Genomic DNA, 27,799 nt, shown 5'->3' with positions numbered 1-27,799 from the left:
GATTGGGTGGGAGGAGTTTGGCTCCTGGTTTTGGCTCTCTCATCTTACTTATTTTTATTACTCATGTTATTACAACCAAGTGCACTTGATTTAGAAAAGTCCTTTTGTATAAGAGATTAATACATCGTGAGGGTGTCAAGATGTCAAGCATGGGTATGTCTAACTCATTGAAGTCATAATTTTGTTACATCAGCTTTTGAACAATGTAAGCTTCTTTACTCATTGACAGAAACCACAAGTTGAGATTGTTATAATTGCCTCCACATGTCCAAAGTGAAGAGTGTGTGTAACTCCTACTAAATCAAGCACGGATTAGGTCAGAGGTTATTACATATTAGTTATAGTTTTAGTCTGACATCAAATAGGCCACGTAAATACAGGCATCGGGCCTCATATGGCCCCCGGGCTGCACTTTGCCCAGGTCGGGATTAGGTCATATCTTTTTACTTTGGCAACATACATTTGACTGGGCACAGCCATGAGTGAGTTATTTCACTTGTATGCGTCAAAAGTGAAATGAGATTAGACATGCCTTTTACAATCAAGTGTTTGCATTTAGCTCCGTGGTCAAGTAACGGTTGCTTGTGTGGTCAATTGAAATCCATGTACGCTCTTCTCTAGTAAGTCCGCCAGGATCTGTGCCAGTATTCAAAGAGCTGACTTGAAGGTAAATATCTTGCAGTGACTGGCTCAAGCATCCCAATGTGCATGAAATGATAATAGCAAGGGTGATGCCTTAACAATGAAGAAGTAAAAGGATGACGTAAGATCCTGTTGGAAGGAAACTCGAAGATTATAGATTTATGTAATGAGGAACAGGAAACACACTGACAACAACTCCAGAGTTCCATATTTCGAGGTCAATGTTTCTCTAAGGCTGTCCAAAAGTCAACTTTATTTCTATGTATTATTTTCCCGCTGCTCCATTGGCCCCACAATGTCAGTCAAATGACACTTGTCAGGTTCCATTACCCACAATTCCAGAACACACACATCATCAGCAGTGGCTCACAGCACTGAATAACCTTGAAAACGCTAATTAATGTCTTTTCAATGACCCTTCTCACTGCACCATGCTACTCTTGGTGAGTAGAGACAAGTGGCGCTATACTGCCGCTACGTGTCATAACAACTGCAGATCAGTCTTTCAGTACTCCTCTTGTTATGTTTTGATCCATTATTTTCATCAGAATGATGATTAGCTTGAGGAGCAGTATTTTCAGCTCAAATAAAAATGCAGTGACCCATTCTTTTACAATTCAAATTCACTTATGCTGTTACTTTTGGGTCCTCGTATTGCCCTCTTCAATAATTTGTCTTTCTGTCTCACAAGGAACTTAACCTGGTATTTTTATGAGGACTACTTCTATACATAATTACAGTCATCATTCTAGTTGTATTCAAAACCCTTTTTCGTGACTCTAAAATCTTCAATAACTTGAAAATAAATTAAGGGAAAATGTAAATGTGCAAAGACAAAGACAACAACATCTGGAGTGCGAACAGGAAAGCATCTTTTCTATTGAGCTGGAATGACCCTTCATTTACAAATGCAACTTCATTCCATGATTGACCATTAACAAAGGAATTAAAAATATTCTATGCAAAACTGGCTTGATAATTTAATGCACCACTTTTTAATGGTCTTAGACTTCAGACATACAGTTATTGAATAGAGTAGAATGTTTCTCAAAACTATTACTGGAATGGAAGCATAAAAATATGCATATACGTTTACCATGCTTTTTGGGGCAAAACAAAAAATATTGAAACATAATTTATAGTCGGCCTAGAGGTATTTCACAACAGCAACTCTGCATTAAAAAGTGTGTGCGAGAATGTGTCTACGCTGATAACGTTGACTCCGGGGGCGCTGTTTCAACGTGTCAACAAGGACTTGGTCACATGACGAACAGTGACGTAGAAGAAGAGGAAGTCTCTCTCTGCTGACGGTACTTGACCAACTTTGTGTCACTTGTTCGAATACTTGGAATTTGCCGTGAATTAGACACCGACATGGTTAATTACTGCCGTGTTTTAGGACTCTGGTAAAGATGAATGTAAGCAGATCGATTCTTCGTGTCCAGTTATGTGATCGAGCAGTCAAAAGGTCAACATCGAAAAAGACCGACAAAAGCCGAACTCGATGTCGAGATGACTACGTTAGTGGAAATGCGGAGACGGAAGCCGAGACAGTGGACGTGGAATCAGTTGCCGGACAGTTGACAGAGATGGAGCTGGAGATTGACTTGGTCCACAGAGAAGCATGTGCCGTAAGATGCTTTTAATCACAGTGCGCATTTGAATTTCTTTACTTTACAGTTCAGGAGTGAAAAACGTCTTCGCTCCTCATTTGTTGCATGGCAACTATATACTATATAGTATATAGTATATAGTACTATGGTACTATATATATATATATATATATATATATATATATATATATATATATAATTTTTATTTTTTTTTAATTTTTTTTTTCTTCACCTAAGTCAAGACTCTCAATTCTCTGATCAAAAAGCTGTCACTTTTTTGAAACGGTTGTGTCAGATCTTCGTTCTTTGCAATCTAAAATTGTGTTCTAATTCTTTATTCTTGACTCCTCACCCCTGCCTACACTCGATCTCATCACCTGGTTGCTTTTCTAACGTGGATACCTTTTTTGCCAGCCCCTTAATATTCACTGAATTGCAGTGGGTCTTCTATCAACGGCAGCCAGACAGCCGATCGTCACTGACAGTGAGGAGTGGGTGTCATCATCATGCCTTTAGGCCCCTCTGCTGTAAATATTGTGCTTCGGAGTGGAGGCCAAGTTGTGGCAAGTTGGTCACGACTGGAGGAAAGTGTCAGGGTCTGGGTGGGAAAAGCACAATACAGAGGGGGCCCGGCTCTGCCAGCTTCACTATGTGGCCCTGCACTGGCATGTGAAATGACAGGCCATGTCACTAAAAGCCCTGGAGCATTTTTCCCTTTGTGGCCTGTCAAAGCTGAGCAGCGAATGGGCTCTCAGTTTGAAACAGACTGAGGGATGACATTTCTGAACTTCCCAAGAGATTGCAGAGCCAGTGAGTGTTTTTACTTTGAGAAGGTGGTTGTGTCTGTGTCCTTAAGAAAGACTGGCTTGCGTACATTCTCAAGCTAATCTTTCTCCCTCAGACTCTTATTATGGATGAGTAAGTAAGGACTGTGTATGCGGATTCTCACCCACTTCGTTGCACACAAAAGCGCAGAACAAATTAATTACTAATATCATAAGAAATAGACTTCTTTAGTACCGTTTTTATGCAAGCAGGGGATGCATGCCTTCTTTTCCGTGACTCGAAGCAATCTGTTGATATATGTTTGGATTCTATTGCTTTTGTGTCTGCAAGTGTGTGTGCTGCTTAAGTATGCAGGGTCACCCACCAGCATACGTGCCTGTGTGTTGCTCTAATTAAATAATAATATCTTCATTATGTTCAGGCAAAGAAGCAGATGTACGTCGACCCTTCCAGTGGGTACAAGGTGTTCACAGAGTATGCCCACGTTCAGAGAGGGAAGTGCTGTGGCAGCGCGTGCAGACATGTAAGTCTCACTGTGCCAGACTGCGCAGAGTTAAGAAGTTCTGTTTTGGGTTTTACTATATGGAATGAATGTAATGTGTGTGTGTGTGTGCGTGCGTGTGCACTCTGTAAGTTGCCCTTGGGGGTTGTTCAAGAACTGCTATTATCTGCAATTGGCTAATTTGCATTCATGAAATGTTAATTTCCTGTAGTATTATGGATTCTATACAATGCATCTTTGCTAAAATGTCTCAAGAATAAAAAGACGTTTGTGCCATGATAATTAACAGAAGTTAAACTACTATCCATGACTCTTACTCATCTCTCATGCCACAAATACATTCCATGTCTTCGCGAACACATTTGACTGAATGTGTTCGCAGCATTCACTTAATCAGAAAATAGCTGCATGGTTTGCATAGGCTGAGAGGTAACTAGTTAATGTTTACAAGATGGTTGCCTCGCTCTAAACATTCTGCTTTGAGTAGTATGAGTAGCCCAGATGACTGTTCCACTTTCAGCCAATCCAAAATGTGAAAGTAAGTTAAAAATATAATGTTGGTATGACATTTGTTGATTCATTTCAGCAGGTCAACAGTAAACCGTGTGACATCACATGCTTATTTGAGGAGCGCTGTCCTTCTCTTCGTCCCTCAGCTCATACGTTTGTCCTCATTCCAGTTGTGTTGTGGGCGTCATAAAGTTCACTTTTTATTAATTCAAAAGGGTGTTTATTTGTGTTTTAGTATGCGTTAAAATCATCTTATTCACTTTAGTGACAGTGGAGGAAGAAGGATTCATTGATTCTGACGGACAGGAAGTTTGATACGTGCATCGCTTGAAAAACCAATTTAATCCACGGAGCCTTCAAAGGCAAAAGGCTCGGCAAATATGTTGTTGCTGTAAAGAAAAAGTTGGTCAATTTAAATTAAAAGTAAATTGTGGATAGAAGTATTTCTAATTTTCCCTCAAAATTGCACTGATATTGTCTGAGTCTTTTCTTTTGTCCTTCCATCTCTGATCTGCCTTGTCCTTTTGTCCTCAATTGTGCCCTCCACTGTGACTTGTTCTCTCCACATGTTCATGTTGTGTCCTCAGTGTGGCTCAGTTTCTCACCGCATGCACCCATTTAACACTTATTTAATTATTTCTGTCTCTCCCCCAGTGTCCATATGGTCAAGTCAGCGTGAAGGATCCCACCATGAGGAAACACTTCAACTCTCGGTTTTATGTTTAGGCTTGGTGCCAAATCTAGTGTATGAAATGTAGTTCGCAATTGCGCTAATCTGACCTTCAAACCTGTTGATGGCCTGGTTGGAAAACTTACCGACTTCCAGTGAAGCAAACTCTTAACAACTATTGGGACAAAAAAGAAAGAAAGTTTAATTTTTGTGCGTTTCATTTATTTGTCTGCCTGTGTATGATGCTTGACTTTCTGTGCCAACCCCTAAAGGGAACGTCAAAAGATGCTAAAATATCAGCTGCCATTACAAGTTGGATGTATAGACATTACAATAGAATATAATTGAGAAGCACTGCCCTATATTTCAGGAGCACATATCAAGAGTAATTTAGTATGAATAATATTCTCCAACTTGGTCAAAACTCTGTAGACCCTAATGTTCCAGACGCTAATCAGAGATGCCGCCAATCACCAGCAAATCTTGTACATGTTTCGGTCCTGCCCCCAAAAATGAAAAAAAAGAAATTGGTCCAAAATGTTTGGCATTTTAGATAGATTTTGCTATGTTGTTTTAAGACCAACTCTTTCTCGGGAAAAAAAAAAAAAAAAAAAAAAAAGAGCATTTTCCTAATACAACTCTGTGAAATGGCTTGTGTCTCTTCGTTGTGCTCGGTAAAAAAAAAAAAAAAAATCTTAATGAAGCGTAGCAATCGTGTCATGCTGTTTGGCATCTCATACATTTTTCTCTCATACGTTCAGCGGCTTGAACATGAGTATTATTTACACTCCACAAGTGCTCAGCTCAACTCTACCTTTGACTGAAAGGCAGTGTTGTTAAAAATAGGAGAGGGCCAAGGGTCACCCCTCACACTTGGCTGCTTTCACGCTGCTTGCTGGAATCAGGCTGTTAACAAACACGCCGAGGACATCAACGGAAGCCCCAGTGGACTCACTGTTCCGCCGCCTGGTAGTGCTTGGCTCCGGCACAGCTCCCTGCGGCTGTTCTCCTGAGCAGCAGTCTAATGAACTCCTGGACCATCCTGATCCCAGGATGCAACAGAGCAGATCACATTCACAAGCGTGCATAGACGGGCTTGTTCTGTCAGAATGCCCCGTGGCCCCTAATTGGCCAATATAGAATAAAGGTTGCGCTAAACTCTACACTTAGTAGCCTGTAGTCATGTAATAGCAAAGGTCAAGAGCCTGTATACGTCCCAGATTTGTTTTTTGAAGAGAGGTAGGAAGTTTACTGGCTAGTCATGTCAACACCTACAGTACAAACGCCAGTGATGCTGTACTAGGAACATCATCCTCGGCCTCCAATTTACTTCCTTGGACTCGTGAATTAAGAAGGCGTTAACCACATTCTCATAACGTTGATGAGAGACACACAAACAGTCCCATGACTTGATTTCTGACACCTGATGTACATACATCCTGTAGACTCTGCATACTTTCACAACATGAATTCGCAGTAAATATATAGCTCACCAAATATATACAATTGTTTAAAAATATATACAATCGCCTAAACGTGCATGCTCACAGGACTACAACAGAAAAGTTCTGCTATTAAAAGTGTTGGCAACAAATGTTCTCATGAATTTGTTGCGGCATGTGATTGTTATGCTGCGCAGGAAGTTGATGTAAAAAATGCTGAATGGAGGTTGGGGAAATACCAGCTGAGATGTAACCTGAAATGTGTGTTATGTGTGTTGATCATGTTCTGGAGGTGTGTGGCGACACAAGCGTTCCTGCTGTGCACATTTGTTCAAATGCTATTCAGTGGAGAGCACTCCGAGGCTTTGCGTTGGTTTAATGACGCCAGTGTTGCGATCAAGACGCTAAAACTACCAGAGCAATGTGTGGCTGCTTTACATGTAGTTGAGCTGGTGACGTCAGTGGGCCAAAGTGCTCCATGAAAACGATAAATTCAATCTCTCATTTGAAGCATTTTTTAGTACGAGAAGAAATCATTCCTCTAATTGTATCCACTTTAGTCCAGTGCTCTTTCTGCTCAGTCCAATGAGTTTAGTGCAGCATTGTGAAAAACACAACGGCCACCTGATTTGCACATCATTAGCAGATTGAGCTCGAGCAGTTCTTCTCATTCACAATTGTTTTCACTTTTAAATATTCATTTATATTCTAAAGGTCACCAATAAGTAAATATCTCAGTAGTTCTGAACACTCCGTGATAATCTGATGATTGTGACACTGACCGTGTGTGAGGTAGACATGGGTGGATACATCAAACAACCGTCCTCATTTCTTGTTTTCACGTATTTCTGATCGGAACTGATAACACAGTGAACGATTTTCACTGAAAGGTCGTTAATCACAGATTAATATTTGTCAGTAGCAAACACTGCACGAACAATGAGGCACACTGGATCTGATCTGATCTTGTGAATCTCCTCCTGGAGCGAAGCGCAACTCTATTTAAGGAAACAAAATGTAACATAAAAACAATCATGATGCTTTCTGATTTGTGTTTTCTCTCTGTTTCTTTTTTTTTTTTCTTAAATGAACTATTCATTGTTCTAACAGCTCACATCCTCTCTATTAAATTGATAAAAGTGTCTAGATTTGGAAGATGTGACACATACATGAATATGCCCTTGGTGTTGATTTTTTGATCATTGTTTTTTTCCAATTATTATTATAGCTTATTCATGCACTTTGTGCAGTCAGTAAGCGTTCTGATTTTGAACACAGCGTTGAAACAAAAGAGGCAAACAAATATCACGTACATGTCCTCTGTAACACTTTAAAACTCTAGTGTATTGAATGCTTATGATCAAATACGACCCAAGCACAAAAATTCACACAAACATACATTTGCTGACCCAAACAGAAGCCGGAATACCAACAACTGTAGAAATGAAGCCTTCAAATCTAAATTTACTTTCACCGCCGCTCATACACACTTGTATGCATATTTACATACAGTACATTCCTACTTGTCGCTCTTGCTTACACAAAGATGCATGCACAAATTCTGCTCTTAACATATTCGGCCAAACACAGTCTGTCACATGAAGTAAAACAGATGCACCATTCAAAAGCCAGGCAAAATGCATGTACAGTTTTGGGTTACGTAGCATTCATGTGCTCGTCAAGAGGTCGCCCTCCGGTCCCAATATGCTTGTCTCACAAGCTTTGATGCACATTTGATAGACAGCCACCTGCCATAAACATACAACAAAGCACACGTACAATGATAAAAAAAAGTTGGTGGTCTGTCGTCTGGCAGGTAAGATTGAGGCGGTCTATTCGGATGTGGTTTACTAACTGTTTACTGAGTGCAAAGGATTTTTTTTTCTTTTTTGCAGTTATGTACCTGTGCTTTCATACAAACACATGAAGAGCACAATTTGTCGGTACGTGTCTAGTGTGAGGCTTCAGACGTCGGCTCAGAGCATGTCACACATTCTCTGCGTGATTTGGTGAGCCGTGTCAGAATGAGAGGATGTGTCTGCCACTGAATTCTGTTGTTGCCACCTTCTGCCGCGTCCACAATTTCCCTCGGCAGGTGGGTCCCAAAGGCAAGTGCTTAGTGATCGGAGCAAAACCCTGTGAGCGGCTACAAGGAGATTCATGATCCCTACAGTGCTGGGGAGGACAGGTTCTCGGGGACGCGTCGTCAGGCGGGTTGAGAGGCGCATTTATTTGATGTTATTCTAAAGCGAGGCAACGGAGCGTGCGGCAGCAACATTTCTACAGCGGGATGGTGAAGGTGTCACACTCATCAAGTACCTGGGTCCCCTTGCCTGCCGCCATTCTGCCAGTTTTGCCTAGGGACTTGTCTGTCACATTAAAGTAGATGCATTGCCATTCAGGGCCTCGGCGGTCCCGCAGCCTGACCATGAAATAGGCCAACTTTCATGTCTGCCTCATCCCTCCACGTCTCCCCGATCCAGTGATGGCACAGTTTGAAATGCTTTTTTTTTTTTCATCCTGTTCTACTCGAGCAGTTGGTGACTGAGACACAAGCAACGGAACAGCTCACCCCTCCCTCTGTAACCAGATGGCCAATCATCACATCCATGTATGTTTAGTAACGGTGAAATTCTCTTTCTTCTTTTTAAAATCCCCTCCCCCACCTGGGTCATCAACCAAAACCAAATAAGAGGAATTGCTAGCAGGGTTGCTCCGCTCTGAACTCATTATAGAGCAGTTGGAAACTTTTGTTTTTACAGAAACTCAATGCTGCCTAACATTAAAAACAAAAACAGATCAATACTACATTATGGCTAATCATTTTGAACTACTCGCCTGTTTAATTGAACGTATCATTATCATACTGATAAAAAGTTTTAATGTTCTGAAAATCTGTCCCACAACAACATCTAATTCTAAGAGATAGTGAGTCGCTCCAGGCCCAGATACATACCAGCTATTTACACACAAATAATCTCCATCTTTCCATTCATCATTCACCTCCCATCCAAAGTTTGATCATGGGGGTATCAGTGGAGGTGTTCTGAGTTCAACTGAAACCACTTTGCTCTTCTGAACATGTTTGAGCTTGTTGAGCAAGAGCAATGTTGTACGGGACATTTCCTTTAGAAGGGTTTCCCACTGGTGAATTCCGATGACTACAAAAGAACTCAGCTTTGCCTAAAACCCAAAGCTTCCTCATGCTGCATTTGAACCCCTACTCCACTCTGTTGCAGCTCTAAAATATGTAGATTGGATTAGATTTAAACTGAGTTCTTGTGGTAGACATGGCCAGACAGACTTGCTCGGTTTCATTTTCAGTCATTTTGGACTGAACAACTGTGACCTTCAGCAAGAACATATGTTGAGCTGGGGCAATAAATCGTGTGTCTTTCTGCCGGAGACTGCCACTAGCCGCAGAGAAAAAGAGAAAAAAAAAAAGGAGCTGTCCAGTTTGGATCTGCGACCAGACGGACTCAAGTCACAACCAGTTGACAGGCAGTGTGTCTCCCGCCCTCGTCCCCTCTCTGCATCTCCAAACACCCCTGCAGCAAGTGGCACCCACAACAGTCGCTCGTCTCCAGACAGGACCCGCCAGGAACTGACACAAGGTTGGCGCCGGAAAAGAAAATCCTTCAGTGTCACTCATGTGAGACCTGAGAGGAAGATCAGTCTCAGGAATTGACCGGCAACTGCTGTGTGGGTTTGTGTGCACATTTCGATGCACCAGTGTTTTGATTTTTCTTTAGCAGGCTTTGAGCAGCCTCCACATCAATGTCTGGTCCTGCTACACAGACAATGTCATCCTGCCTGGGGGCAGCACAGTGGTCATATGGACAGCAGCATCAATCTGGTGGAATTAGTCATTAAAAAACACACCGGAACACACTCTGAGTGATAGTCAGGGTGTCAAATTCCTGCAGACAGTTAATGCTGTGAATAGAACCGGGTTCTCTTTTAGACCGCTACTGGTGGTCCAACTCATGCCGGGACAAAGTCGGCACTGCCAGATGTGCTCAGATGGAAGAGCCTGGGGCGAATGGTGGCACCAAAACGCCGAGATGAGAAGAATGAGAAGCATTGTCTTTTTGAACTCTCCCACAGAAAGCATTTACTGCTTACCATCGTTCTCGGTGTTTAATGCTAATGTTCACTGTGACTTGGCTCCGTCATTGAAAATGATAGAAAGAGAAGAGCCCAGGCGAGGATTCCTTGGACATTCAAATTAGAGGGGAGAATTCCCTCCTGGTGTTCAGATCAGCTGGATGTGTTCTTGGTGGAGCTTTGAACGTACAGGTAGGAATGCCATTCTGAAGACCAACTGATTGTGAGCACAGCGTTAGCAGTCACTGACCTCCAGTTCTATCTCTGTAATGTAAGAATCAGACTGTCTACACACTAAATACAGATATCTATGGGTCAGATTCTCCTTTTAGACTCTGAGCACCTTTCATTAGCATCAGAAGATCAGAAATGAATATACAAGACGATATAAGACTTCCATTATTCTTCAGGAGAACAGGAAATTTAAGACAAACATTAAATATCAACGGCACGGACAAACCAACAACACTATCGACACTGTAGAAACAAAGACACCAGAAAATTAACATCACAAAAAATGGAATATACTGAAAAAAAACCCCAACAACAATGATGTGCCGAAATGTCTAAAATGCCCCACAATGACACTGAGTCCGTTCAGAGTCCACCAGTGCAATCTGACAGTGGGCAGGACCCATCCCAACACATTGAACATGACAGTGGCTTCCACTGCTAACCATCAGGGGGACCGCTCATGTACAGAAAGTTGGAGACAAAGTTAGGGAGGCCAGATGGTTTTGACATTAGAAGAGGAGGTGTGGTGGGAGAGGTTGTTCCCCAGTCCATTTATCATTAACCAGCACCAATCTCCAACTTGGAATATTAAGTGTGCAAGGAATTTGCGATAGAATGGTGACCTCTCAAGAGTGTATATGCCCGACATTGCCCTGTTATGGCAGTCTAACTTTGTTAACACTAGCTAGCATGAACAAGGGCAAGAAGATAATAATGAAGACAGGGTGAAGCATCAGTATCATAATTACGAAGGCAGCACGAGAAACTATGCCACAGTGCACAAACATTCATTGTCCAGTCCTGGACTTTGCCTGGGCCACATAAAGACCACAAAGCTTCAACTAAACTCAACTAAAGCAATAACAGGAGCCGTCTCTCCATCCATTGTGAGGCCAGATATAAACTAATACACATGCCGTTCCCCGGGAGGATACTCCTGTCCCCAGAGGAGACTGGAGGGTGTGAGGAGGTGGCAAAGGGGGGAGGCAGGCAGCAGTTGGTGTGCAGGGACTACAGGCACAGGCTGGCTAGTTAAGAGCTTCTCTCTCCTATCCTCCATCTGCCAGGGACCACGGCTGTGATTTGAGCTCCAGCAGAGCAGTGCAGGGAGGAGATCGAGGGAGGCAAGGAGGAGGAAGAAGGAGAGGAGATGAAGAAATAGAGGGGGAAGAGGATGCAAGAGAAATACAAGAGAAAAAAGTCACAGAATGAAAAGGTTTTGCCAAATTTCTATTTATAGTCTCGATTTATAACACACAAATCTGTTTGATGCTAATAACTAATTCATTTTTTTTTTTATAATTTACTATGGTGTAGATTTTTTTGGAAGATAGAAATGCATATCATACATTTTTTTTCATTATTCAATATACTATTCTTAGAGTTTTACAAGTGCACTAATGAGAGCTAAATATCAGTAGTAGCCTCTACTGTCATTATACAGACCACTGTACAATGAGATTTAATCATGTCAATCAGTACAACATAAAGAAGAAAAAGATAACAAAAAAAAAATATTAAAGATTAAAGAGGATAACAAAGATTGCACAGCAATCTGGGCCACAGATGTTTCTGAAAGTTACACAAATTCAAAATACAGCTTCATCCTTAAGTGCCATCAAAATCAATCAACAGAGATATGAAGGAATCAGTTGTGAAGTATGTAAAGATAAATCAAAGCAATATACATGATCAGTAAAATCTTAAAATCAATCTTGAAACGTAAAAGACGCTAGAAAGCTGTCACCAATCAATAGGAGACGTCTGTGTTTATAAACACTTCCAAGATGTCTCACCCTCCTCCCCCTTGCCCCATGTGACTGGGGTACATCTCTCCTCCCTCTCATCACTCCTCCTCCTTCTCTCCCCACTGTGAGTCCACCATGGATCCGGTAGGAGTCTCCTATTTTCCTGCTTATGCAGTGACACCAGTGTTGGTGGAGGTGACCCAGAAATCATAACAGCAGATGAAACCTGGAAATGCAGTGATGTACTCAGTAGAGGTTGGCGGTGCCGTTCCTGATGGCTGCTGGAGCCAGAGAGGGTATCAGTCTCAGGAAGCTCAGCGTGTGAGCTCCACAGTGAAATGGATCATGGCGGCGCTGCATTATTGATGAGATCCATTGTGATGTCAGAGCTGGAGGAAGCAGAGCGACTGTCAGCAGTGTGACGCTGCTTTGTTAATTAATCGCTTGCCATATCAAGCACACTGTTATTATACATGATGGCCACTGTGGGCTTCCTCCCACTGACCTTCTGACCTCTCTAGCCACACACTCCCGAACACCTATTCTATCATCTTGCAAAACATTCATCAATACTCAGGTCAGGATTGAGCTTGGCCATGAAAAAAAAAGAGTCAATTCAATTTCTTATTTTCTTGTCCTCCCAAAAATGTACATTGGTACATCTTGGTTGTATTCGTTCAGTCTCCTATGCATCTAACCATATATCCAATTAATTCTCATCCTGAATTATTTTGTCATCAATTGAGTAAATGAAGTCATTCCTCAGAACAACCACATTGGTAGTCTAAAAAAATGGATTATGAATACAATATATCAATAAATTGATATGATCATAACACATTTATTATTTTGCTGAAAGTTGGGCAAATATTTTATACTTGCTTTGGATTGATGACTTGAATTATCTGCCCATGTCTGTCTAAACATTCTAAACCATATATATATATATATACTGGAGAAGAAGATTGGCTATACTGTTATGTGGCTGCTAAAAGCTGTGGCTGTGTATTAAAACGCGATTTAATTGAGTGTCGTGTGAGTGGAAGTGAAGAATGGGCAGCGGGGAACAGCCCACATCCACCGGCAGCGTCTCCTCCTCCGTTAGTCCGTATCTGCATCTCCAGCCCGCTGGATCCCACGGAGCTCCGCTGCAGGTAAGCTCTCCTACTCGAAAACACCAAAATATTACGGACAAGGGAGCAAATCTTGCGTGATTTCTTAAAGCGATTTTTTTAAGAGGAAGTTATGCCATTGAGCTGAGGCCGGTCAATTACGTTAATTCGCTACACTTCACGAGCGTGACACGGGAAAACAAGACTATAAATCATACGAAATATTGTTCCTTTATTTACGTGTTTTTATTCATTAATAATGATTCTACAAAAGGAGGCGGAAATTGTTTTCATTAATGGGCACAATATCCGCAGTTTCATTGCGTGTGACGAAAAACGGTTAAATTCTGTAGAAGAGTTGTATTTATTTTTAGAGAAAATGTGTAATGTTAATTTTATAGTTCATAGCTACGGAAGTAGGTAGGTTTTTAAATAATTGAGGGAAATGCTATTTTATTGTCTGTCTATAACATACAACGGTTTAATGAATTCGTATTCAGGGAAAATCACGTTGTTGAACGTCATTTAAATGTAGTTTTAATGCACTACTGATTCTGATGACGTGGTAAAGATTCGCATTTATTGACATATGCATCAACATTTTCTCATAATTAAGCAATATTGTATAGAGCAAACCAACTGTAATTGAAATTTAGTAACCTTTTCTTTTGTTTTGCATCAATGACAGTTACAAGATCAAAATTTAGAGTCATATTTGGGGAACATCTGCAGCTACGATGTGTCCAGAAGGGACTTAATAGCGCCGTTACCAAGGGGCCTCCAATTAAAGACAACACAAACTCTGGCTGGTGTGTGTGCGCGCGCGTGTAGGTGTGTGCGCGCGATATGAATATTACGCTGTGTGACTTGACTTATCCACACCTTCACTCCTCTCTTGTTTCACTAAATCTGCTCTGCGCTGTGCTTAATGGTAAATATTAAACTGCGTGATTTTTGGCCTAAATATCCAGTCACTAGGTGTCATAATATAATTTAAGTATCTCCGAATTTTAGTCTGCGAATGGATCCATGCCAAATGACTCTACTCTTTGTCCGCAATTGTCATCTGAAACATCTTTGGCATCTATAGAAGTAAGATGATCTTGTCGGGAAATAAAAGCGTGGCATTTGGTTTTTGGCCTAACGTTTGCTGTCTCATGACATCAACAAAGAGCCATGAAAACTGGATCCAACACATTTAGTGTTCAGAGGGAAAATTACAAAATCATGATCGAATGAACATTCGAGATTTTTTTTTTTTTTTTTTTTTTTTTTTTACAAAATCATTGTTCTTTTAATTTTTTTTAGTCAAATGCATTAACAAGGAAACATTTTCAACAGAAACAATTTTAATGATTTTAAATTCTTATTCTTATTCTTATTATTATTACTATTGGTGTTGTTGTTCCTGCTTTTTGCCATTGATTGCTTTCACTGGCAATCTGAGATAACTTTCGGTTAAATAATCTCGAACTGTTTTAATCTCCAGTGGCGTATCCTCTCAACAATGATGTCAGGCTCCAGAAATACGCGGAATGAGTTTAATGTTGTATATATATTATACAAGTGTAGACAAATAACATCTTGATCTTATACTGGCTGAAACTCTGAAAGCTTGTGGGGACATATTATGGCCCGTGGAAGTTCGTCAAGCTAGATAAATGTGTCAAAATCGGTTTAAAATGTGACAAAACAAAGTGTTAGTGACAGTAACTTCAGTCTGAACATGGCGTCATTAAAGTGATATTTGGTGGTGACAATGGTGAACTAGAACATAGTCAAGTACTGGTCCTGATTCTAGAGGATTTGGGAAGATTGACAGCTCTTTGTTGGTGAAGAGAGAGAGAGAGAGAGAGGGAGAGAACGAGACTGGGGTGGAGAGAGAGAGTGACTGGGGGACTCCTCCTACCAAATTACCCAGACTGGGCAGGATTTGCTCCCCTCACAAATAGGACACGGTGCTCAAGTCCATGCAGTCCCATCCTGACCTGCAAGCCCCAAAGAGGATACAGAAACACCCTTGAAAATATCAGCAAAACAAACTTTCTGTCCGTATTCCGGCCACACTGCTGCCCCCTCCCCTTACCCCCCATCCCCACTTCCACCTCACTTGGACTATATTTTTTTCTTCAGGACGAGAGGCTCCAGCTGAATCAAATCACACTCCGAGTTCCTGGAGGTGATCTCTCACTTTTTCTTGGGTGGTGGTTTTGTGTTCGGGTCTCAGTGTCGGTGTGGATGCGCAGAGAGATCCAGGTTTGCTGGTTCCGTGTATGGAAGTTGTGGGCTGCAAAACAGAGGCTGGAAGTTGCACGTTGCGCCCAGGACAGGGAGCCATGCTTTTCCACGGGATCTCCGGGGACCACATCCAGGGCATCATGGAGGAGATGGAGAGGCGCTCCAAGTCCGAATCCCGGCTCGCAAAAGGGATGCAGCTCAACGGCAGAGAGGCGGTAAGAGACAACCACGACAGCAAAATACGATCAATAATTAAAATATGTCACCTGAGAACATCGTCATTTAAAACAAGAAGGCCGTTTGTTTTGCGTCTTAAATTCACATACGTATGAATTGATCAACAATGGACATGAACAATTAGAATGTGGACCTTATAGTGACAAACACGTCACCTGATTTTAAGACCTACGATAATCCCAAATGGCACACGTAAAGATTTGATGATTTAGTCTCAATTTCAATTAGTAATACAATTTGCACTGTTTGTAGAAATCAGCATTAAAAGACATCTTTATATATTTATGGTATGGTTAGCCTTTCAAATTATTATCTTTCATTTATTAATCCTAACGTTTTGGACTAATTCATATAATTTCAAGTAGTTGATTTATTTCTTTTTAATTCGGCTCAGATTGTGTAATGTCTCCTTCTGTCTAACAAACCAGCCTGAATTGAAAGATATCAATACTCACACTAGCATTTATATATATATTTTTTTAAATAACATGATTTTGTTATAATTATCGTGAAAACTATATCAGCATCATCTAGTTAAGATAAAATATAGTATACAGTATGCGATTATCAGCATTAATAACCCCATCATTCTCAAACGAGCCATATTAAACAAAATATTATAAACATTTATTTTGACGTCTGTCTTACATGACCAAAGACAGTCATTATCATACAAAATAATTTCAAATATGTCTCAGACAAATAATAAGTGTTCGTGTTTTTCAAATTGAAGTTTGACAATTTACATATCTTTACGTTTAAATATTAGCCAAATGATAGCTGGCATTAAAACAAATGGTCAAACGACTCTACAAATATGATTTATTTATTTATTATTTCGTTTGAATGAGGATTCGGGCTTTTCTATTTCTCTGAGTAATTTAATTTAGATACTAACGCACCATAATACCGAAACACTACAATGCCCTCCCGTCCCCCGTTAGATTTAATTACTAATTTTTGTTGCCGTTGTTGTTGTTTTAATGAACAGAAAATTGTTTTCGCGAATGTCTGGTGCTGCCGAATGTATAGTGTGTATTATGAACGTGAGTTAACAGTAATGTCCTTTTCGAATATGAAACACTTCACATGCATTAACTGGCATTATCTTTAAATGCCACTTCAGGCGGAAAGTATTATTCATGCAATTCAAGTGTTATTGAATGCCTTCGTGGCGTTTGGGGAGGCATGTGTGAAGGGTATTTCACCGACGTCTGGTCTCCCGACTCCCCAGACTCTGCCTTCCATGAGCCCTGACAAGGCGGCTCTGTGCGCCGGCTGCGGGGGCAAGATCTCGGACAGATATTACCTGCTGGCCGTGGACAAGCAGTGGCATCTCCGCTGCCTCAAGTGCTGTGAATGTAAACTCGCTCTGGAGTCCGAACTGACGTGTTTTGCTAAAGACGGAAGCATCTACTGCAAAGAGGATTATTACAGGTAAGAAAAATACAGGTCATTGAAACACGTATTCATTCATACCGGACATGCAGCCACAGGTGTCACGGAGCGAACACAATAGTGTTATTAATAATTATTAGGATAATTTTAAGACATATTATTGCACAAACAAGGAGACTTAAGGTCATAGTACACGCAACAATGATGGCAACATCACTATGCAAACCACCTCAATGTGTAAACATTATCAATGCCTCGCATGTATGTGACTCTACAACCGTTCGTTCTTAATAAATATAACGTATATTTTAGCTCACACACAACAGTAATGATTAAACACCAGAGCACACGAACATAACATAGTATTATCATCGGGTTTCCTCAGTCGAATTAAGGCAGGTGACAGCAGTTCATCACTGTGCCATTCAGGATGTTTCATCTTTATTTATTTTCAATCGACAATGTGGGGAAGGTTCCATGTGGTAGGCAGTTCGGTGTGAAGCGCTAAATGACCCTCATGGTTCTGAAGGTTCTGAGACAGTAAGGTTGTATTTAGCACGCCGTAGTGGCGCGACAAACACTTCAGTATCATGTTGTAGCGACATCACAGGACGGTGTTCAGACTGATGTGAGGAGATTTGATATCACTGCTTGTTGAAGATGATGCCTGGGGGGGAAAGCTAGAGGCCAGATGTTGATGTTGTCTGTGAGGATGATGCGACATGATAGATGGTGTCACGACGGGAAAAAAAAACACCCCCTTTTCGATATTTTCTTCTAAAATCATGTCGCTAATCATAGGGGAACCAATGATTTACATTGGGTACTTCGCTTAAGTCCGTGGGACGAGTGGGTTCTTTCGCCCCGAGTTATGCTTGCAGGGCGTCAGCGAGGACCGCGCGCGTGTGTGTGTGAGGAGTGTTGACTATGTGTGTGTTCCAGAAGGTTCTCGGTGCAGAGGTGCGCGCGCTGCCACCTCGGGATCTCGGCCTCGGAGATGGTGATGAGAGCGCGCGACTCCGTCTATCACCTGAGCTGCTTCACCTGCACGACCTGCAACAAGACGCTGACCACCGGCGACCACTTCGGCATGAAGGACAGTCTGGTCTACTGTCGACTGCACTTCGAGAGCTTGGTGCAGGGCCCGGACTACCACCCGCAACTGAACTTTGCCGAGCTGGCGGCTAAAGGCGGCGGCCTCACTCTGCCGTACTTCAACGGCTCCGGGGGCGCACAGAAAGGGAGGCCGCGAAAGAGGAAGAGTCCTGCCATGGGGATGGATATACCCAGCTACAACGCAGGTGAGCTGGCGTGCTGCTGCCAGCGCAGGCCGCACCCTCTGGAGGTAGCATGAGGCTTGGCACTGTCCAAACGAGGGCCACACGGTGGCCTCGTGCTTAGCACTCTCGCCTTGTAGCGAGAAGGTTGCGGGTTATAGTTTTTCCGCAGAGAGTTTGGAGGTTCTCCCCGTGTGCGTGTTGGTTTTCTCCGGGTTCCCAGGACGAGTGTGTGCGCCCTGCGATGGTCTGGCTGCCTCTCCCCTAATGACGGAGGATATGACGGACTAAACGAGTTAGTCATTACATACAGACTGTAATGAAAAACACCAACTGTTCGTAAGTTGAGTGGACTGCGCCTAGTATCCTTAAAATGCTTAATATTCAATTCTTAGTAGTTCAATGGGCAAAAACAAATTGTTCACACCTCAAACATTTTATTTTAACGCACTTGTAATGTCTTAGTCACACGGCTCTGGCCTGAGAAACCACTCTAAATCAAGCAGATTCATGGGTCGATGTAGTGAAATGTGGCTAAGATACACGTTATTTCACTGCACAGACTCTAAGCTTTCGACTATTTCAGCAGTAACGTTCGAGAAAATGAAGAAAAAAAAGATCCATTCCCTCGTATTTTTGACTATGTCACCTGAAACAAGTTATCAATATCTGGCACCACTCAAAAGGCTGAACCATCGATTTAATGGATTAAAGGAGTTACAGGAATCCTAGAGACTTGGAAAGAGTATTGCCACAATTCGATTGCATCGATTGTGGAGTGAAAAAAAAAAGAATCATTATTTTACCACTTCATAAAGATTGACACTCAAATGTCTGGATGGCCATTGCAAGGGCTGCGGAGTCTGACATTTTCTTAAATTTGGTTAAATAGCTCCGGTAAAACAAGATGTCCATCTGCTGAATATTTTATATTATATATTTTAAAATAGTTTTGCCGCTATTTGGATTTCATGACAGTGCCGAACAATATTTTTTGTTAGCGCAATAATCGACCACTGTTTTTTGACACACAGCATCAAAACAATAAATAAAAAAATATATATGTTCAAATAAAACTTGAAAAAATCGTAATAATTTGATTACACAGTCGCACGTTTAATCAGCAAAAAAATACAGTGAGACAAAAAAATAAACGTTTTGATTTTCAGTTTATCACGCTCCTTAAGTTTTAGCATTTGTGAATGTAATCTTTTATTTGCTCAATGTATGGAAAGTCAAGCCTGTCGGAACGACCACTTTTAAATGTCTTCCGATTCATTACGTCATAACTTTTAAAACATTCCCCAATTGTTGCCGTTTAACGTTGCCGCCATTGAATACACGTTTGAATTGCACATCTGCAACTGTCTTCATAAAATGATCCATCGGTAGAATTGAAAACCTGAACGTGGTTCACCTACAAAACGCTCTCCAGCGTCCCTGAGTTCCAGATCTAGGTGCATCATTCGCACTGCTGCTCGGATCGAGACCTGACCGTCGACCTCCAGCTATCGGATCGATCTGAGCAGAAGTGAAAAGGTTGATACATGATGCAAAAACTCCCCCGTGTGACAAATACGACATAGTTTCCAACATTTTGTTAAACAGATTCCATCCCGAACCTCTCACACTGCTTGTCTCGGCCACGACCCCCAGCTCCCACCCCGCCGCGTCCCCATTTTCCCTGCTCCCTGCGCATTAGTGTGCGGTTGAGAAAGTTGCTCATTGTGCGCCAAGTTTCCTGTGTTCCCGCTGAATGGAGAGGAATAGGGGTAATCTGCGCGTTAATTGTTCTCCGTTAATTGAAAGTGACGCTGGAATCTGTGGCCTCCTGTGCAGCAGTCAGCGAGGTTCTCAGGGGCGAAGCTGCGCACGACACCAAACCATCATTTACTCAATTCTATGCTCTAATAGGATCTGAAATAGCAAAGTATACTGCTTGAATCGTCTTCAAATGAAGTCCATTCATGTATATAGACACCTACAATTGCTCTTTAGGGTCCAAAGTTCATTTCAAATGTGTTATAAACTTACACCATGGAAGTCACTAATTTTGCGATTACTCACATTAATGGAATTCTTTTCATGACAACCAGGATATATAAGCTGTGACGACCTGACTGTAGTCAAATACTGCCGTTACTGCTTCCAACTCAGGCGAATGAAGGTGCTCTGTGTTGACAGTGAAGTTCTGCGGATATAGAGACCCCTAGTGGGTGATAACATCAAGTGAAAGACCATCTTGTCAAAGCAGTAATGTTGAGTTGTAGATGCTGTTTCAAAACTCACTTTTATGGCATAAATGCGGAACAGAGAACCTTACTTATGCATATGTGTGTAGTGTCTCTAAAGAAAAGAAATGTCTCATCGAGTCCGAGTTGTTGTTTGTGTACTTCTTTTTGTCAGCAAAAGAGAGCCTTCAAACTGTGGGTGATTTTCAGTTCCTCCTGCAGTTTCCAGTTGGGACCCAAATGAGATTGCAGAAACTGTTCAGGATATCAGTGTCTTTACGAATAACAAATCGTCTGACCTGGTTCTCTCCATTAAATTCTGAATAATGTCGACATTTTCTTCATCACTGTAGAACAGATGGAAATGAATGCAAGCTGCTTTGTAACTTATCAAGTCAGCCCATCGTAAACCTTTAACAGACTAATGAATTCCACTGAAAAGTGTATCAATTTAGATGTGTGAAATTGCAATATATATTTTTTTCATGTCTGCACGTTATAAGGGTACGTACACGTGAGGTGTCTTTTCATGACAGAACCTGTGTGCTAAAAGTGTATGTGCACACCATGATATTGATAATAAACTACAAAAGAAAAGTTTCATTTCCATCCTCCTCTCCACCTCTCACAGGCTGCAACGAGAACGACACTGATCACTTAGACCGAGACCAGCAGTCCTACGCTCCCACACAGAAGACCAAGCGCATGCGTACGTCTTTCAAACATCACCAGCTGCGGACAATGAAATCCTACTTTGCTATCAACCACAACCCTGATGCCAAGGACTTAAAGCAGCTGGCCCAAAAGACGGGTCTAACTAAAAGAGTTTTACAGGTAAGAACAGAGCTCTTTCCTCTTCATGATTTGGTCATTTTCATTTGTGTTTTGGACGTCAACATCCTTTTAATTTTACTGTTGTGTCATCCTTTGTTTTGGTTTGTTAACTTGGTCCATTTAGATGTATATCCAAGGGCTGTTCAATTAAATAATCACTTTTAATTTGGCACATCAATTAATTCCATCGCACAAAAGCTAAGTGTTAACATGTAGACGAGTGCACAGTTCCGATTGCGGCTAAATTCCCGGAGCTAAGTGGTTCATTGTTTCTGCCCCTTTGTAATAAACAAATGTCATTATAAAGAAATATTTTCACAATGTAAACATTTGTTTTGGAGATCAATGGTTTCTTTTTCTTTTTTTTTTAAACAATCAAAACACGCAAAGTAAAAGCCACACTGGGATTGGTTTGCAGGTTTGGTTCCAAAACGCAAGAGCCAAATTCAGAAGGAACGTTTTACGGCAGGAGAATGGAGGTGTTGATAAGGCCGACGGCACCTCACTTCCTCCACCCTCATCTGACAGTGGGGCCATGACCCCCCCCTCCAGCGCAGCCACACTAACTGACCTGACAAACCCCTCAATCACTGTAGTGACCTCTGTCACATCTAGTTTGGACAGCCATGATTCGGGGAGCCCTTCGCAAACTACCTTGACAAACCTTTTCTAACAAGACATTGGACTGATCCTGTTATTTTTGCTTTTGCTAGTTTCATTTTAAGTGACGCCTTTAAATCCAACCAGAGACTACTCCTCGAAACATGAAACACTACACCCACCTGAAAGGAATAATTTAAATTTGCTCAAATTGGCAGCAAAATAATTTCAACACAGATGTTTGAAAATCTGAAATTTTCACTTAAGAATAACTCAACGCCTGACTGTTTTACTTGATTTGTATATTTGTATGTTAAAATAAATAAGCCCTCTTTAATTTATGTTTCATTGGTAATTTGTAGATTTTTTTTATTTTCCAAATTTGACCTGTACATGTCTGCACTGTGTTTGCACTATTCCATTTAAGTATAACTTTTGATCTTTTTGGAAATAATTTTGGGAAATAAACTTGTAGAATGTTCTGTATGTGGGTAACTCCAGAAAACAGACTTCAATTCTTTCACCGAATGTTTCAGTCCCGGAGACTGAGTTGGATGGAGTCAGACTTTGGAATATCTCACATGTGATTATACAGGAGTCAGGTAGATGAAGGGGAAAAGTACTTTATGTCGTGATTCAAATTGCCACCATGACTCACACAGTCAGCGTCTGATAGGTAGAAATCCACACCGACCCTTGGGTTTTAGAGCATTTTGTGATCAACTGACAGCTACGTTCACATTATGTTAACCTGAGTCGACTTAAAACTTTCATTGATCTAATGGGCTAAAATTACTATTATAGGAAACATCCTGTGTCACTTTGTGCTCATCACTGAATTTTTATGGAACCTTAAAATCAAATTAAATTTCGATGTTTTCAGTCAGTTCATGAATATTTGAAGTAATGAGCATGCTGGCATGAAAACAATATAGACGTGCTTTTTCCCAATTCTTATTCATTCCACCATGACAAGATTACTCAGATTGGGATAAAAGTCAAACCAACTTGTCAGATTTCAGCTGCAGCAGCTCTTTGGTTGCTTTCGTGGAAATAATGAGACTAGTTCTATTTGTGCGGAAAAAAATAGACATTGTGAAGTTCTCAAAATAGCATGAACCCAAAGAGGAAATGTTATCCTCACATCTGATCACAGCACAGCCAGACATTGTTTTGGTAGAATGTGCTTATGTGTGAAACACTGCTTCTTTAGTTAATCAACTCATTCATTCATGTATTCATTCATCATCAACTTGTTGCCAGTTGAAAAGAGGCTTTTGCCCAGCCACTGCGAAATCCATCATTCTGAGATTCCCCTCTACATCTTTTGTAGAAAATGATGCACCTTTTACACGTTGTTGATGAAACCTAAATATCACTATTTTTTTGTCTCAAAAGTCCCGTAATGATTGGAATGCATTTCATATCCTCTCTTAAGAATAGCAATCAATACATGAGCACGAGCTGTTAATTGTAGTAAACCGTTTTAAAGCACAACGTTGCACAGTGAAGCCGACATGTAGTGTGAACGTAACTATCAGACACGCTTGATCGCAGAAACCCCAATCACCCGCAGCGGCCACTGAAAAGTGCATTATTGTTTTTAACTTGTTGCTCAGGGTAACAAAGTGATTTGCTTTCTGAAGGGAGGGGGTGAATGACTTTAAACGGTTGATCGACAGAGCTAGTAAGAGGAGCATAGGTGGAGTTTAGAAAGCGTGACATCACTATCATCTTCTGTTTTTCGGACATTCTTATCATTTTTGAATACTCAACACCAAAAGTGAGAAAAAAAAAATCTTAAACGGAGCGGTCATTCATTACGAGGGTCACAAATTTGTTCTGTGTCGGGACAAAGTGGTTCTCTAGATCTACTTGATGAGGTAGACGCCTAACTCAGTTCTACTATGTGCCTTATACTATAACTTGGAAGAAAGGTTTGTGAAATTCAGGATCCATGTGTTCTCTGTCAACTGATCCTTTTGATGCCTCACTAGTTTTGTACTGTTTTGCATCTTATTTTTGAAGATCTTTCTATGGTGTGATTCTGTTTTGAAAATAAAAAGGGGTTGGAGGGGTGATGTTGGGGGCAGCGATGGCATAGAAAGCGTTTGTGCACTCTTTCAGATATAGTTGGGTAATCCAAGAACCTTATATATTGATCTTCGTGTTAATAGTTGAGTACAGTAAGTGTTCTATCAAGATTGTCCATGTTTCCCTGTTTCTTGATAAAGATGGTGTATAGAAGCTATTTCCCCTTAAATATTTATGGACCAAACGGTTGTTATATATCTTATTAAATTTGTGTGAATAAAAAAAAATACTTTGCTTTAAAAGGTTTTTTATTTGTCATTACCATTTTTCTTGTGTTCCTTTTTGAATACTACTTTTCTTTTCCCATCAACAAACGAGAAGAGATGAGCCGTCCCTCATGTTTTTTTTTGTTTTTTTTTTGCCTCCATTTTTAATTTTATGATGTTTAACGTAATGCCCCATGGATTTGCATCTAAACCCTGCAGACAGAAGATTGCTTTTTTAATGCATGACCGTGGCTTTAAATTTTAGCTCAGGGGAATGTTGCAAAGCACATATTGATAGCTATTGTTCTCCATTTATGTTTGACTTAATCCTAAAATGAAGTCCGATTAAATGCAGACCTCATAAAGCCAGGTTGCTCTGTAGTTAATATATTCTTACTCTATCATTTCTTTCAGGGAGAACAAATCTTGGGGCATTACAGCCATACATCCCGACGTTTGAAAATTCCCTAAAGTATAATGAGAAGGGAGAAACTTCTACATCATTGAAGACAAAGACAATATTAGGAAAGGAACCTAGCATAACAAGAACAAAAGCAAAAAATAAATCATGAGTTTTGTAACTAAAGTTCATCACCGGAGGAGACCCAGCTATGTATATTAATCATATTCATGTGTGTATGGAGTGGCACAAGTTGATGTAACAATTGTGATTAGTAGACGGCAGGTATCCAACTTCATGTCAGATGGTATGGATGCTGCTAACACACAGAGCATCTTTCTCCAACTGCTGTCCTATATAAGCACCATATATAAAATCCTGACTTTTACACTCACATGCACGCACACACACACTCTCACACCGCTGCCCTCACGCACCCGTCTAATGCTAAGTAGAAGTTTTCTTTTGTTGCGAGTGTCATTTCGTAAACACATGGCCTCCCTGGAAGTCAGCAGCAAGATGCCCATCAAATGTGATGCGTGTACGAAGAGGACTGGAGAGCTGGAGCTTTGCCATCTGGAAGCCGAGGGAAGGAAGGAAGGAAGTGGGGAGTTGAAAAAACACAAAGCTGATAAAGAAGACATTCTCGCTTTGCATGCGCCTTTTGGTCTTTGTTTGCATTTTTCCTGGAGATGTGTTTTTCTTTACTTTGACTCATTGTATGATTCGTTGTCAGCTGCCAAATAAAACCTATGAAAGACTGGTGTCCCCGCTAACAATGTCGTCACAGTGACGGTGACATTAAAAACATTCATGGAGGGTAAAACACAGTGGCCTGCTGTTAACTTGTGTAGTTGATGCAAAGTTTCTGTCAGCCGAAATTACAGTTTTCTCACTATTGTCCACATTTCCGTCTGTCATAGCATATCATCATAGCAGTGCGATAGTCACTAACATCAAAGAAAACCATAACCTTTATCCCAACAATGATTATCAGAGAACAATGAGGTCGCCCAGTTAATGTGGCGACAAGTCAGTTGTCCATACTCTGCAGTACAGTAGTTCTGAACAGTTTTGGCTAATCTGAGCCATGGAATCACTTCACTGCACTGCTGCAACAGAAAAGAAACCAGACAAAACTCAAAACACGCAGACAAGCCCTCTCAGTTACACTCCCAAGTGCTGTCATGTTTCGTCACATTATCACCATACTATTATCATTTACTTAGAGTGGGATAAATTCTATTAGTTTGAGGACACATTTTTTAACTGAGGGATTTGTTGCACATCAGTTTTCAAGGGCTGTATCAGAGAATGAAAATTCAGCAGTCCTGGTGAAGTAACATTAAAAAAAAAGGCATACAGCAGATGTTTATCCATCACTCTATCAATATCTGCTTATCTTTTGATATTTGCATGTTACTGTGACCTGCGAACACCATAGTATTCATCCTGAGGAATTGGAGGGTGTCTCTAGTAGTGGAAGTCTGGCCATCTTTCATTCAGCTGCTGCCCTCGCTCAACCTTGGATTAGTGGAAGGAAATGAGAGTATGGTTCTAAGTAGCCCACTACATAATCATGTTGTTTCCATACATACTCCCCATCAGACCCCAAACCTTCTACGGCTGTTGTCTGATATGAACTCTCAAGGAGTAGCTGAGGAAGATCTACCCGCCACCCCGACCCCCATCCACCAGAAAACCAGGAGTAGCGCAGCCACCATCTGGTTACAAATGAGCCATTGATGGTGAATCAGCTATCTTTCAAGGACGATAAGCGTGAATGTGACCTGATTCACTGTGGTGAACTTGGACAAAGACTGTCTTCAGTCGTGTTCTTTTTATTGTTTTCGCAAAATGAAACTAGAGATATTTCTTAAAAAAAGGTGATGAAAATTTCTCTAGTATTATTCAAAGGTATTTGTTATCAGCAGAAGCTCAACAAATCAAAGTGGTGTCTAATTTAGGTGTCTATTTTTTGATGTCCCAAAACCTCTTTCATGGTCTTTCACTTTCTTCTTGGCATCAGGTGTTGTTATGTTACTGCACTTATTAAAGTTGAAAATGTTCTCAAAACAATGTAGCATCTTCTGGTTTGTGGTTATAATTTCAGGGACTTTGGGGTCACATTTGAGAAATTGTGGGTTGAGATAAGAAAAATATCTTTTCTCATCTTTATCGTGTTTATGTAAAGAAAAAACGTATACGCTTGTGCAGCTGAGGCTCTTTTGATGGAAACACACCTGGGACATGTCTCCAAAATGAGGGGCTGTACTGTCTTGTTGATACGAGAACTGCATGCCATGAAAAAAAGGCGTGTTGTGGGACGGAAAAAGGCAGCCAGTGAGAGCGAGGCTGAAGCCACATGGGTACCAGTAAACAGACTGGTGTTAAATTCCAACAATGTGGGAAACAGCAAACACTTGAGTCGGTCCAGAAGGAAAACTCAGTCACTGGTGGTGTGGATGTGCAGCATGACGGCAGGGCTGCGATCCCCAAGTCTGACAGAAGCAGAGCAGCAGTAAGCTTGGGCCAAAGCCATAACACACACAAGCACATTCAGCCTTGCACAGTTCCGGTAAGGCTGGAAAACATCGAGGTTCTGTGATGACAAAAATTTAGGGGGTGGTGCTGTTGAGCTGATGATGATTGGAAGCATCTTATCATTAAAATGTTTGTTGGGCAACTAAACTTCATTGCAAATCAACAATGCAACTGTTTCAAGTTTGTGCTGTTCTGCCTTTGCTTTGCATCTATTTTTAACAAGTTAAGAGTAGGTATTTCACATTTAGTGGAAGCATTTTGGAACATTCCGCAAACACGGTTGCTGCTTTTTTATTTGCTTCCTTTTGGTTGTAGTCATAATAAAACATTGGCACTGTCATCAAGCTTAGTTCAAATGGCACCGTGGTCATCTG

The 27,799-nt window shown here is 41.1% G+C and overlaps 2 protein-coding genes across 4 annotated transcripts; both read left to right on the top strand.

Moving 5' to 3' along the window:
• The first annotated feature begins 1,935 nt into the window (after nucleotides 1-1,935).
• c1h1orf53 (chromosome 1 C1orf53 homolog) lies at nucleotides 1,936-7,299 on the top strand. Its single transcript, XM_053882199.1, has 3 exons — nucleotides 1,936-2,273; nucleotides 3,463-3,564; nucleotides 4,708-7,299. Exons 1-3 carry the CDS (start codon nucleotides 2,055-2,057, stop codon nucleotides 4,777-4,779), a joined length of 393 nt encoding a protein of 130 aa, XP_053738174.1. The 5' UTR covers nucleotides 1,936-2,054; the 3' UTR covers nucleotides 4,780-7,299.
• An 8,029-nt stretch (nucleotides 7,300-15,328) lies between these two features.
• Nucleotides 15,329-26,913, top strand: lhx9 (LIM homeobox 9). Of its 3 annotated transcripts, none has more exons than XM_053850143.1 (5): nucleotides 15,329-15,819; nucleotides 17,076-17,278; nucleotides 18,182-18,540; nucleotides 21,379-21,581; nucleotides 24,896-26,913. In XM_053850143.1, exons 1-5 carry the CDS (start codon nucleotides 15,640-15,642, stop codon nucleotides 24,950-24,952), a joined length of 1,002 nt encoding a protein of 333 aa, XP_053706118.1. In that variant the 5' UTR covers nucleotides 15,329-15,639; the 3' UTR covers nucleotides 24,953-26,913. The 3 variants fall into 3 exon arrangements, with proteins under 3 accessions (XP_053706118.1, XP_053706109.1, XP_053706099.1); XM_053850134.1 differs by lacking the exon at nucleotides 24,896-26,913 and adding an exon at nucleotides 22,000-24,880 and having other exon boundaries at nucleotides 18,185-18,540; XM_053850124.1 differs by lacking the exon at nucleotides 24,896-26,913 and adding an exon at nucleotides 22,000-24,880.
• Nucleotides 26,914-27,799: the final 886 nt, after the last annotated feature.

Source organism: Synchiropus splendidus, chromosome 1 (genome assembly GCF_027744825.2).
Source record: "Synchiropus splendidus isolate RoL2022-P1 chromosome 1, RoL_Sspl_1.0, whole genome shotgun sequence".
Lineage (NCBI taxonomy): Eukaryota > Metazoa > Chordata > Actinopteri > Syngnathiformes > Callionymidae > Synchiropus > Synchiropus splendidus.
Note: the sequence above shows the minus strand (reverse complement) of the source record. Positions and strands in the feature narration are given on the sequence as shown.

Coding starts and splice junctions, on each gene's coding strand:
- c1h1orf53 (XM_053882199.1), top strand. CDS start 2,055: ATGAATGTAAGCAGATCGATTCTTCGTGTCCAGTTATGTGATCGAGCA. Junction 2,274..3,462: donor TCCACAGAGAAGCATGTGCC/GTAAGATGCTTT, acceptor CATTATGTTCAG/GCAAAGAAGCAGATGTACGT. Junction 3,565..4,707: donor GTGGCAGCGCGTGCAGACAT/GTAAGTCTCACT, acceptor TCTCTCCCCCAG/TGTCCATATGGTCAAGTCAG.
- lhx9 (XM_053850124.1), top strand. CDS start 15,640: ATGGAAGTTGTGGGCTGCAAAACAGAGGCTGGAAGTTGCACGTTGCGC. Junction 18,541..21,378: donor TATACCCAGCTACAACGCAG/GTGAGCTGGCGT, acceptor CACCTCTCACAG/GCTGCAACGAGAACGACACT. Junction 21,582..21,999: donor TAACTAAAAGAGTTTTACAG/GTAAGAACAGAG, acceptor ATTGGTTTGCAG/GTTTGGTTCCAAAACGCAAG.